Source organism: Gekko japonicus, unplaced genomic scaffold (genome assembly GCF_001447785.1).
Source record: "Gekko japonicus isolate JY-2015 unplaced genomic scaffold, Gekko_japonicus_V1.1 scaffold506, whole genome shotgun sequence".
Classification (NCBI taxonomy): Eukaryota; Metazoa; Chordata; class Lepidosauria; order Squamata; family Gekkonidae; genus Gekko; species Gekko japonicus.
The window spans coordinates 926,850-940,658 of NW_015175372.1; the positions used below are offsets into that span (position 1 = coordinate 926,850).

General features: G+C 46.4%; 1 protein-coding gene across 1 annotated transcript in view; it reads right to left on the reverse strand.

The window, feature by feature from the left end:
- The window catches only part of KIF6 (kinesin family member 6), a 295,241-nt gene that overhangs the window by 277,454 nt on the left and 3,978 nt on the right, over positions 1-13,809 (reverse strand). Inside the window, exons 2-3 of the mRNA XM_015425506.1 lie at positions 9,660-9,769; positions 5,521-5,595 (exon numbers count right to left, since the gene is read on the reverse strand). Coding sequence (XP_015280992.1) covers positions 5,521-5,595; positions 9,660-9,769 — 185 coding nt within the window. The remainder of the gene's footprint in view (positions 1-5,520; positions 5,596-9,659; positions 9,770-13,809) is intronic.

Genomic DNA, 13,809 nt, shown 5'->3' on the forward strand with positions numbered 1-13,809 from the left:
AATTTAATACATTTATTTTGTTATTTCCCCAAAACATTGTGTAAAACCATATTTGGGGGAAAAGGAAACAAGTCAAAATAGAATCCACATACAGTTGAATAAGAAAAATCTAATGGTGTCAGCTAAAAAACAAATTGCGGGATTTAGATAACAGCTCATCTGATGATTATGACATGGGGATCCATCCAGTTCCAGTGTAAACACAGGGCCACACATGGAGGATTTCCCTTCACTGTTTTTTAGTTCCACCTCTGTCTTTGTGTGTACATATACAGATGTGTAACATGGCTCCTTCACCTGTGGAGCTAAATCCCACATTAGTTTTTTACACCGCAAAACACTCCTCTGTGTTTACTCTGCCTGCAAGATACAAAATCATTGACCCCACCCTCTTTCTAGAGCTCGTTGTATTTTTCCCCACAATGAGCCTTATTCCTAGTATGGAAATAATTGCCCTATCCTACTTAAACTCTAAAATGTAAATTCATTCATCACAATTATTTGCAATGTACGTACAAGTGGTGGTGGAAAGTGCTGTCAAGTCGCAACCAACTTATAGCAACCCCACAGGGTTTTCAACATAAGAGATGTTCAAAGACAGTCTGTCACTGCCTGCCTCTGTGTTGCAAACTTGTGACTCTGGACTTCCTGGGTGGTCTCCCATCCAAATACTAACTAGGCCCAACCCTGCTCAGTTTCTGAGATCTGTCAGAATCAAGCTAGTGTGGGCTATCTAAGTCAGGTCTACTTATACATAAATGCCAGAAGTATAAAACATTGTTAATAAACTAGAAATCACTCTTTCACTCTTAGTAAATTCATCTCTGCACATAAGAAACCACAAAATCTAGCCCAGTAATGTCATTCAAGCAGGGGCAAAAGTGTAACCTTTAATAAGGGAACTGCAGTAAAAACCATCTGTAATGGCATCAGATTTCCATATGCAGGAGAGGTGAGGCTTAGAAAGAAGTTACTTGTACAAAACTAAATTAGACCTGGCCTACATATGCAGCAGATTGAGGTCACAGAGTAGACAACACCACTTCAAGATACAAGTGGTGCATCTTATTTTTGAATAATTCTATACACACACAAACACACACACACACATTTGTAAATAAAATACTAGGAAGAAAGGTTCTAGCCCTGGCTGCTCCCTTCTGTCACAGTTTTCCTAAAAAACAGAAAGCTGTTTTAGTAGAGGATAAATGAAAATATGATCTGCAATTTGAAGTTCTGCAGTCCATTCTACCGCCTTAACTGCACACATACTGCTGCATATATAGACCCTAGTCAGTAGCAATTTGCTAGGTCCCCAAACAGAGCAGGCCATGTAATCCAGAAATCAGAGTGCCACAAGTAGAGACCAAGGGCATATACACCGGACGCATGTCCAAGATCTTTTTAACCACCCTCCCACATTCACAATCAGAGTGAAAAGAATTAACCCTTGAGACACTTATTTACTAAAATATGTATGTGTTCCCCCACCCCACTTCCTCTTGGCTCAAGGCACCTTTCTGACAGTCAGAGTTGTTAAAATACTGTAAAAAGTAATATTAATATTAATCTGTGACAGTGTTGATGAAACTATTTAAAATTAAAAGTACATATAAGATCTGACATGTGATTAGACCAAGACCAAAGCTGCATTCTGTCTCTATAGTAACCAGTCAGAAAACTTATAAATAGGGCACTTTTGTTACTATTAGGGCATTTTTATCGCACATTTTTCCAGTAAGGCTCAAGGAGGCTAACAAAAGATATTAAACTATATAACAGCAATTAACTACACAGACTTCCAGTAGATCCCAGGGAGGCTGCAGAAACTGTGAATAGGTACCCGGAGGCAGTTTGGGGATGGATGAGAGCTAACAAGATGAAACTTAATCCTGACAAAATGGAGATGCCACTGGGGGGAGGTTTGACCCAAGAGTCGGGCAACTCCTGTTCTGGAACGGGTTGCAGTTCCCCAAAGGAGTAGGTTTGAAGCCTGAGGATGCTGCGGGACACAAGTGTCCTGTTGGATAAACAGGTGGCAGTGGTGGCCAGGGACACCTTTCACCAACTTTGACTGGTGAGCCATCTCTGACTCTTCCTGGGTAGGAAAGATCTTGTCACTGTGGTGCATGGCCTGGTGTCACAGCCCTTCTCCACTCAAACAGAGTGCCTACTACCCTCTACAACTTCTCTTATTTAGGAAATGGGTTATACGTAGATCAGGACTTCACACTTGCCACCCTTCTTGTCTCTTTTAAAATCTGCAGAGAGTCATGACCATCTTATACCTCAGGTCCCCTTTCTCATTCCCAGAGACATCCACTGACAGGTTAGCCCAGCCCCCTTTAATAATCAATCCTCACTCACATAGTTGGGGCTCAAACACTATATCCCATCACTAGTTGCCACCATTTATTCATACCTTATAATATATGTGTGTAGACTGAGATATTAAATTGTGTGTATGTGCTTCTTTCCCTTAGACATGCAGCCCACACAGTTAATCAAACAAGAAAGCTTTTATTTATGACTAGTAGCAAAACTCGTTGTAGAAGCAATACAACGAGCTCTAGAAAGTAGCTTACAGGCCTCTCTCCGTGGCACGCATTTCCACTGGCCTCAGCCAGGGAGTGCTTCCCCCACTTGCTGAGCCAGTACCAGGGCCCGTGGAGCTCCTGGATCTCGGCCTCGCCCTCCTCCTTGGCTGCCTTCTTCTCCATGGTGCTGGGCCATGGAAAGTGCATAGAAGATCTGGCTTGCACTCTCTCCCGCTGGGAAGGGGGATGCACCCGCCTCGCCTTCTGATAGAAACTTGGCACCCACAGCCAGCAGCTCTCGTGCCCTTGAATGGGGGGGAAGACCCGTGGATTCCGAAGGCGGTGGCACACCACATGGCAGGGCGCAGGAGCGGAGCTGGTGCTGGGCGCCTGGTGGAAAGGGGCCGGTGCCCTCGAGCGACTCCTACTGGAGGGCAGTGGAGCAGCCAGGGGAGGTAGGCCTGAGCAAGGGACGGAGCATGGCGGTTCTGGGCTGGCCTCGGAGCTGGGGCACATGGGGAGCAATGCAGCCGCCGCCCCGCAAGGTAAGCCTCTCCCCAACGGGCCTGGCGGGGCACCTCTGCTGCCCTCCACCTGCCCACCGGCCCTTCCCTGGTTGTTGCCAGCACCAGCAGCAGCGCCTGTCTGTTCTGCGCTTGCCTTCTGAGCAGAGTAGGACTCAGGCTGGCACACTTAGCCCGCAGGTGGTGGGGGACCCCGGAGTGAGCACTGAGTGGCCTCCCCTCAAGCCAGAGGTCCTTCCTCCCCTGGCCCTGCCTGGGGCCCTGGACTATCTCCCAGGTGTTGATTGTGTTGTTCTGAGCTCTTTGAGGCGCTGGCAGCACCTTTCCTACGCTCGGGGCTGCACTTCTGATTGGGCTGGATCTCCCTGGGGTGGGAGGGCTGAGAGAAGGAGGATTGGGTATGAGGGGGCTCTCGCCGCTCCACTGTGGTCCCAGTTTTCTGCCCTTTTGCTCTGCTTTCCCCCTTTCTCCCAGTCGGCCTCCTTAGCCTCCATTGTACAGAATGCTGCAGCCGGAATGTTGACTGGAGGGGGTCACTGGGACCATACCACTCCATTCTTTTACACTGACTCTCAATTTGGTGCCACACCCAATTCAAGGAACTGGTATTGACCTGTAAAGCCCTATGCAGCATACTTTACGGACTGCCTTTTTCCATATGAAAAAGAGTAGACTTTTATACCCCACTTTTCTCCTCCTTAAGGAGTCTCAAAGAGGCTTACAAGCACATTCCCTTCTTCTCCCCTCAACAGACACCTTGTGAGTTAGAGAACTGTGACTGGCCCAAGGTCATCCATCAGGCTTTATGTGGAAGACTGGGGAATCAAACCTGGTTTTCCAATTTAGAGTCCACCATTCTTAATGACTGCACCATGCTGAGCCTACCTGTCCACTCTGGTTATCTTCAGAAACCTTGCTTTGGGTGCCCTGGCCATCTGAGGCTAGAGAGGTGGCATCCTAAGAAAAGGCCTCTCGGTTGTGGCACCTAAACTTTGTAAACCCTCCCCAAGGAGACTGTCATTGTCTTCTGCCAGCAGATGAAGACTTTTGTTTGTTTGTTTCACTTGGCATACCCCCAATAAAACTCTTATTGGCCATCCCTCCTGGTTGTGTTTGTTTGCATGTTTTATCGAACTATTAAACACACACACACACATTTTAAATGTTATTTTTTATATTTAAATGTTTTAATGCCTGATGTTTGCTGTCTTGGGGACCCTATCTGGGTCAAAAGGGCGGTATATAAATGTTCTAAATGAATGAATAAATAAAATTCTGACTATAAAACGCAATCTCAATCCTTTTGCCGCAGTAATAGAAATCCTATGGATTTTGATATAATTTCAACAATTCTCAACAGAATGCCCTCCAAAATAACAGGTCCATCAACAAGCTAACGGGAAGGAGGTTTAACATACAGCCTCCAGAAGGTGATTCAAAAACAATGACACAGCAATGGAAAAAAGCCCAATTACTAACAAGCCAGGTAGATCACTTGCAAAGAAGGGAAAGCCAATAGAGATTTGGGGGGCTAATGATGATGACTGCCTGTCAGGTACTTAGAATATACTGCCTCTAAATGTGAAGCCATCTGCAGGATATCTTTCCTACTTTGCTTCAGATCTCCTACTTTGCTCCAGATTAGACTACTGTAACTCGCTCTACGCAGGACTACCCTTGAGACTGACCCAGAAACTCTAACTAGTCCAGAACACGGCAGCACATGTCCTTACAAGCATTCCATCTAGAGCCCACATACAACCGGTGCTCCGCCAGCTGTACTGGCTCCAGATCAGATTCAAGGTTTTGGTTTTAACCTTCAAAGCCCTACATGGTCTGGGACCAACATATCTTCAGAACTGTCTCTTCTGGTACACCCCCCAGAGAACATTCCACTCTATGAATAATAATCCTCTGGTATTAGCCTAGCCTCAACCCAGGCCACAGCCTTCTCGTCTCTGGCCCCGGTCTGATGGAATGCCCTTCCAGATGAGATCCAGGCCCTGCAAAATCTGGTCCAGTTCTGCAAGGCCTGTAAAATAGAAATGTTTCATCAGGTATATGGCCGCATCAGCCATATACCTGATGAAAACCCAGTAACTTTTAGAAAGACACTTTTTCTTTTGCTTCATTTATACCCCACCTTTCTCCCTAATGGGGACACAGAGCTGTTTACATTGTTCTCTCCTTCATGTTATCCTCACAACAACCCCGTGAGATAAGTTAGGTCAAAAGAGTGTGACCAGTCCAAGATTGCCCGGCAAAGTTTTTATGACAGAGCGGGGATTCAGACTAGGATTTCCCAGATCGTAGTCTGGCACTCTAACCTTTGCACAACACTGCCTGACAGAAACCACTGAATATATAAACGGCTTTTCAAACAATAACAGAGGCGATTATCAGCAATATATTTAATGGAAAATCTCACACAATTGCTCATTTAAAAGAATCATACTTACCAATCTGCAACTGGCTTAGCAATGGCTTCAAAAATTTCATCTTGTTTTGCTTCCTGATCAAAAACTTTCTGAAATCTTCAAATTATAAACAATTAGTCATCCAGAATCTTAAAACACTACTTGATTCATATTTTTAAAAAATATGTTTGTAACTAAGTCAATGTTTACATCACTAGACTTACATAACCCAGCACAATGTTTTCCCTGTAGTCTTTACCACACTATGCTGTTGTGCTATTGTATCCACAGACTGTAAACACTGTTGCTTTCACAAAATCTGTACAATAAAATCCTCTCATAAAAATAATACTGCTTAGAAAAAGAAAACTGTATTTTACTACTGTCAAGGGGATCAGTGCATCCAAATGGCCCCACACAGAAACTTGTATAAGCAACCCTAGGATTAGAGAGTGCATCAACATTAGTTATTTTCACTTACTTCTCTTAAGAAAGTTATTGTAGAAGAGGAGCAAACATTTCATAACCAGTTGTGCCCTACTTCCATTACCTAATACAAATGAATAGCTAAATTTTAGCACTTTAAAGAGGTTTTACACTTCCATCAGACCCTGGTAAGAAAACAATGCTCTCTATAAAACTAGCCTGATACCCATACTTCGCTACGGTATTTAAATTCTGTAAATCCAGTTATAATACTGATTATGTGAAGTTTGAAATGTAATATTTGTTGTTGGAATTCTAGTGGAGAAGATCGTAGCTTAAAAAACAAAGTGAGACATACGTCCTGGTTTTTTTCTCTACTGAAGGACCTCTCTGTAGACCACATTGGTGGTTCTGCCCTCAGGTGCTAGGATCACCAGGCTGCTTGGTGAGCTCACTCTGGAAGCAGTAGTCTGTTAAGTCAATTCCTGCCACCTTCAGTGTCTGGCCTTGGGATTTGTTAATGGTCATAGCAAAGCAGACCTTGAGGGGGAACTGCAGCCTCTTGAACTTTGCCACTTTCCTAAGTTACCTTCTCCTTGTAGCACTGGTGTACCTGGCTCAACATTTGCCAGGAGCTTTCTTGGGGGCAGTGAGAGATGAGAGGTGAGAGGGGGAGTTGGTCTGAGGGAGTGGTGATGTGGTGGACATTTCTTCAGGTTCATGAGGGAGGCATGCATCACAATGGCTCCTAGAAAGGTCCTTTACAATCTCCTCATGAACATTCATAAATTCAATTGCAATGCTGGCTGTTGTGAGAAATGTCTGTTGAGGAGTCTTGAATCACTGATTTCTGTAACTGTCCTCAACTGTCTGCAGTCTCTTCTAACTGTGTTTTTAACCTTAAAACATTGAGATCCACAACTGAGCAATCAGAAGGAGGTGGGTGCAATCAGGCAGGTTTTACCTTAGAACTCTGAGCTACACAGTTGACCAGGGGGGGGGGGAGGCAGCACCCTGCCAGACAAATGGAAAACAACACATTTTGCCCCTTTTTTGCCCCTTTTTTACCCCCTTAGGGGTCATGTTTCTCAGAAATCTCTTCATAGTAGGGGTTGACATCATGGTAGGAATGCACTCCCCTTACTTTGGGTTTCTTGGTGCAGGGGTTTGGTCTGGGCATTGAATATTTGTGGGAGGAGGGGTGCAGGGCATACTTTTTTTTACAAAAATCTTTCTCATTTATGTTACATTTAAGAAGGGTACATAACTAGGTATTCAAAACAACATCTGAGCAATCAAATATTAAGCAAGTTCATATGAACCAATTTTCTAAAAACTACATTGTGAGAAGTTAAATAACCTAATACAGGAAACCACGTTTCTACAAATTTGGGGTACATTTCCATAGTGGGTGGGAATGTGGCTAAAGCCATTGGAAAGGCTGGGCCAGCAGCATCGCCAAGGTGATCCTGCTGGGGTGGCCTCCCTGATAGATTAAAGTACCCTGGACCTGCTCCTACACCAGACAAACACCTGCTTGTCTGGTCTAAGGGGGGGGGATTGTGCTTAAAGGCATCAAGGAGACTGGGCCAGCAGCAATGCTTAGGCAATCCTGCTGAGCAACCTTCCATGACGGCTTTAAGGACTCCACACCCCTTCCAACCCCTGAGAGATGGTTGTCTGTCAGGTGTAGGAGAGGTAGCGTGTCTGCAGGCATCAGGGAGGCTGGGCCAGCAGGACTGCTAAGGCAATGCTGCTTGGGCAGCCTCCCTGATGGCTTTCAACACTCTGCCCCTGCTCCTGAACCTGACAGACAACTGCCTGCCAGGTGAAGGAGGGGTGAGCAGGAATGCAGGAATGTGTCTAAAGCCACTGGGGAAGTTGGCCCAGCAGCACTGCTAAGGTGTTTCTGCTCAGGTGGCCTCCCTGATGGATTAAAGTACCCTGGCCCTGCTCCTACACCTGACAGACACTCGTCTGTCTGGTGTTGGGGGGAGTGTGTTCAAAGGCATCAGGGAGGCTGAGCCAGCAGCTGCCCTAAGGCAATCTTGCTGAGCAAGCCTCCCCGACAGCTGTAAGCATCCCACCCCCTCTCCTACACCTGACAGGCAGCTGCCTGTCCAGTGTAAGAGGGGAGGGGTATTGTAAGCGTTGTAGAGGCTAGCGCTAGACGCTAAGGCGTTACTGCCGAGGCAGGCTCCATGATGGCTTTAAGCACCCTGCACCCACTGCTGCAACTAACAGACAGCCACCCATCAGGTGTAGGAGGTGGGGGGGAGCATGATTGAAGGCATCGGGGAGGCTGGGCCAGCAACACTGCTGCACCTCACAGGTAGTTGGCCATTCCTGATTTTCTCAACTGTCATGAGCTCTCTGCAATCTCCTGTAACTTTTTTTTAACCTCAGAACACTGAGCTCTGCAGCTGACCAGTCAGAGAGTGGGGGGTGCAAGGAGGCAGCAGCCTGGCAACCACATAGGAAGCAATGGGGGGAGCACATGTGACCCCTTTAGACCCCCCCGAGGGTCAATTTTCTAAAAATCCCTTCTTAGTGAGCATCTACGTCATTGTAGGAGTGCTCTCCCTGAATTTCATGTTTCTAGGTCCAGGGGTTTGGCCTGGGTGTTGATTTTACGGTGCTGGAACTTTCTTTTATATAGATAGATGTGAAAATGCATGCTCCCTATTGAAATGGTTCCATATAAGAGAAAATTTATAATTTGGGTCTTTTGAGAGATTTTTATAATTTAAGACAGGGGTCTCCAACCTCTTTGAACCTGTGGGCGCATTTGGAACTCTGACATGGCATGGTGGCTTCAGCAACAAAATGGCTGCCACAAAATGGCTGTCATGAGAGGCTCAGCCAGCCACAAAATGATTACCACAGCTTAACTTCAGTAACACAGTGCAGATCCTTGCGCTGTGGTAGCACCTGCTGTCAAGCAATATTTTAACTATCTGCACAGCCAATCAAATCTCCAATAGTCAATTAGAAGCCTTGCTGGGCAAAAGTCCTAGTGGCCCTGCTAACTTCCAAAAAATACTTCACAGCTGCCTGAAAAGATATTGGTGGGTTTCATGGCGACCATGAGCACCATGTTGGGGACCCCTGATTTAAGAGTTTGAAGTAGAAGTTTCACCAGTTCAGAACTTTTGAGCTAATTATACGTTGTGCCCAAAACTCTATGAAGTTTGAGCTCATTTAATTTGTTTCAAATAAACAAACAGTACTAATTACTTCAGTCCTGACACCAACAAACCCAAACCTTTCCTTCTGAAACCTACCTGGTTTTAGTGGTAGAGATGAAAAGGGCTGTCACTGTGGCCATAATTAAGTCCTGGAACATGATCATGGGCACCAAAACTGCTAGGATACGTGATTTCCCAGGGCTTCTTACTAAGGACCCCAGAAGACATGAGACAGCTAATTCCAAGGGATCTTGGCACTCAAGAGTTCTGCTCCTGTAGGGCTGTATGGACAACAGCATCTCTTTTTGGCTCGTACTAGCTAAGTTTTGGTGAAAGGGCAGGGAGCAGCAGAACGCTTGTTAGAGGGCAAAGAGGTTTGGGCTTCTCCAGACCTCATCACACCCTCAAGAGCTCCCCTCCCACTTGTTAATATCTTCAGTACAGAAACCAGGGGAGTGGGGAAGCTGGTAACATATACAACAGAAATCACCAAGTTCTGTCATTTAAATGATATAAAATCTCTAAAATAAACTAAACACAAAGAAACCCTGTAGAATATTAACTTACTTGAACTTGTAGCTTTCTCGTTTATTATTGACAAATCCATCTGCCAAATCACGGGGCACAATAATCTCCAAACTGAACACTGATGTCTCATCTTCACCAACTGAATATATCTGTAAAACATATATGTGGCCTTTGTAAATTACTTTTATATTGATGAAATTGTATCAGTATAAAGCAATGCTCCCGCTAAGCTGTGGAGTCTTGTGAGCAAAATTCTACTTTGTGACCTACAGGCATTAAAGTTGTGAGCAAGCAATTTGGCTACTGCATAAATTAGTTTACTCTGGAGCCATCGTTCCTGAGTCAAGACAAAAATGTGTGAGACGGAGGCTTAAAAACTGTGAGCCAGCTCACACTAACTCAACTTAGAGGGAACACTAGTATAAAGTACTATCCATACACATAAAACTGTTAGAGTCTAAGGACTAACATCTAATATAGTATGATTTTGTTCATGGGCTATCCCTAAAGAAAACTGTAATGCCAGGAAAGGGTTATATATTTGTTATTTAGTAAGGCATACACAGGTACAGGAGATACTCTTTGTAAAAGATACATGTGATCTCTCTAAATTACCTTTATATTGATGAAATTATATCAAAATAATTGCTTTTCTCACATACTACTGCACAAACTGTCCATACACATAAAACTGTTAGAATCTAAGGACTAACATTAAAGAGTATGATTTTGTTCATAGGCTATACCTTTCAATAAAAAAAACTATCATATCAAGAAAGGGTTACATCTGTGTTAGTAAGGCACACACAGATATAGGAGAGAGGGGGCCAGTGACTCATATGACTTTGGCTGGAATCCAGGTGGGGCCACTGGAGAAGTTCCGGGGGTAGACGGAGTCGCCTAGAAAGAACCCCCGGGGTGCTGCTTGATACTTGAGGGCCGCATGATGCTCCGCCGCACGGTCGGGTGCATCCGGTCTAGGCATGTGGTGAGGCGTTGCTCCATGAGGAGTTCCCCTGGGCTGCGGTCGGTGCAGGTGCATGGGGAATGGGGTCCCCCGCTGGCCAAAGAGGAAGGTCGCGAGCCAGTGGTCCCAGTCTCCCTGATCGATCCGCAGCAGCGCATCCTTGGTGGTCCTCACCATCCGCTCTGCCTGACCGTTGGTGGTGGGGTGGAAGGGCACAGACCTTACGTGCCTGATGAGGTGAAGGCCGTCCTGTTGGAACTCACCTGAGGTGAAGGCTGTCCTGTTGTCCAACACCACGGTGTCAGGGATTCCGTGGATACAAAAGATTCTCCGGAGGCAACAGTTTGCTGCTTGGGACGAACTGGAAGGGACTGGGACTACCTCTAGCCATTTTGTGTAGGAGTGGACTCCCACTGCCTGGGTGGTGCCCGGGGCAGTTCTGGACGGGTCTCTTGGCAAGCCTGTCAGCATTTGACGCAGTCCTCTATCTCGCTGTCCATGCCGGGCCACCATACGTAGCTGCGGGCCAGTGCCTTTATCCATACAATGCCTGGATGTGTTTCGTGAAGCGCCGCTAAGACTTGCGGCCACAACAGAGGTGACACCACGACCCGGCTTCCCCACAGCAGGCACCCCTTGTGTGCTGACATTTCGTCCTGTCCAGAGGAGAACGCCGCAAATTCAGGGCCCGTGTGGCTGGCAGGCCATCCCCTCCCCACCCAGTCCAGAACAAGGGAGAGGACACAGTTCCGTGCGGTGCTGCTGGAGACGTCTGATACCTGGAGCGGTCGGTTGGGAAGGTCCTCCAGGAACAGGATCTGATGGGCAGGAGCTGGGTCCGGGTTGCAGGAGGGCAGCAGCAGGTGGCTGAGGGCATCAGTGTGTCCCATTGACTTCCCGGGGTGGTAGTGAAGACTGTACTGATACTCTGGGAAGCTCCCGGAGGTGATTCGCCCACGCGCGGCCAAGGGGGGGGGAATCCGCACAAGCGGAGACCCTAAGGAGCCTCAGTGAGAGGCTCCGATCCGGGGCGCTCAGGGGATGTGCCTCTTTCCCAGCCCGAAGGTCGGGAATCGAGGCTCGCCCCATGCCCCAATGGCCCTTGCCGCGGTAGTGCCCTGCACAGGGACTAGCAGAGCCGCCGGACGTCACCGAGTGATGAAGCGGGAAAGCGTTTGAACGGAAGATATTCGGCTAAAACTGTGAGTTGCCAGTCAGAAATGGGAAAAAGGAGTGAAGCGCATTCCCCCCCCCCCGTGAAAAAGCGCAGGGAAGGAGGGGGAAAGGCCCCCCCCGACTAAACAGAGACTGATTTAACAGAGAGAAGAGGGGGGAAGCACGAACTTTTAAAAAGTAAACAATAAAATAAAGATGTTGGGGCAGAAAAAGTTTCAGGAGAAGCCGCCAAAGAAGCTGGGAGGAACTTCCGGTGCTGGCTCTCGCCCCTTGGAGCCGGCTGTCACTCAACAGGAGAGCGAGCTTTTGCGCCCTCTGCTGGAGCAAATGCAAAAAATAAATCAAACGTTGACAAGCATGAAAAGTGTCTCAGTAACCAGCAGATCCAGTTGAATGATACAGCTAAGAAAATGGAAGAAATCGCACAGAAATGTCTGGTCTCAGCAGAAGATACTCAAAAGGTCAAGAAGAAGGTGGATAAAATGGGAAAGCATCAAGAAATGCAAGATAAAAAGTTATTGATGCTTCAAATGGAAAAATCAAATTTGACTCTCCGATTTCAAGGCATAAAAGAATTGGAAAAAGAAGACCTCCGAAGTATTTTAGCGGAAGCTTTGGCACCACTCACCGGCTGGGAAGCGGATAAAATAAGCGAGGAAATGGATCTGGTCTACAGAGCCTATTCCAATTTTACAAAGATGAATAATTTGCCGGCAGAAGTGGTGGTCAAGTTTACAAAGCAGAGAATTCGGGATCAAATATTGAGAGCGTCTTCGTCAACGCCTATGAAGATTGGAGAGCAGACGGTCAGAATTTTGAAAGATGTTCCATTTGAAATTCGAATGAAGAGGAAGGCATATAAAGGACTGACCTTATTCTTGCAAAATCACCAAATTAGTTATCGCTGGTTGATTCCAGAAGGACTTATCTTCAAGTTTAAAGATAAAAGGGAGAAGATTGACTCCATTTTCAAAGCTCAAGACTTTTTGAAGAGACACACCAGCTCAGAGGAGGCAGCACTTGCCAGATGGGAAGAATTGGACAGTGAACGAGACAGCGGCTCGGAGAGGGAGGACAAAACTCCGAAAGATTAAGGAGCGGAAAAAGGTCCATCTTACAACCTGAGAGACATAAAAGGAAGGCAGCCCAGAACATGAAGACTGGTTCGGAAAGCGAATGAAAAGACATTACTAACAATAAACCAAAGGGGCACTACTAATACATTAACATTTATATTTGTTTTCCACAGATCAAGATGAAAGACGATTGACAACTCGCAGAAGAAGCCAAAAGAAGATTTGTTTAATACTAACAAAAGATTAACATACTAATAAGAGCATCACTCAACCTTTTCTTAGTCCCGCTATATACCTTCCCCTTTTCTGATATTAAAAGCAAAAAACTCTCTCCTTTTCAGGAGAGTCAATTAAAAAAAAAAAAAAAGACTGTACTGATAGCCTGCCAGGAAGATGGACTAGCGCAGCACCCGAGGAGACAGCATCTGTGGCGTTTGGTTGTCTGGAATCAGCATGCCAAACAGGGGTTTATGATCTGTCATGATGATGAGGGGTCGCCCGTAGAGGTAATTGTGGAATTTTTGCACGCCAGCCACGATTGCCAGAGCCTCCTTGTCGATCTGCACGTAGTTGAGCTCGGCTGAGGACAAGGTGCGGGAGTAATAGGATATGGGAACCTCTCAGCTGTCGGGTAGCTGGTGACTGAGGATGGCTCCAACTCCGTACGGTGACGCGTCACAGGCCAGGACAACTGGGAGTGCTTCATCGAAGTGCGCGAGTACCGTGTTCAAGGTGAGCAGCTCTTTGACGAAACAGAACGTGGTGGCTTGCTTCTGGCCCAAGACCCAGGGGGCCCGTTTGTCAAGCAGCCGGTGCAGTGGCTCCACGATGGCTGCCTTGCAATGTTCCTTCTAAGCTGTGGAGTCCTGTGAGCAAAAATTCTACCTTTCGAGCTCCTGGCATTAAAGTTGTGAGCAGCCAATTTGGCTACTGCCTACATTAGTTTGCTCTGGAGCCATCTTTCCTGAGC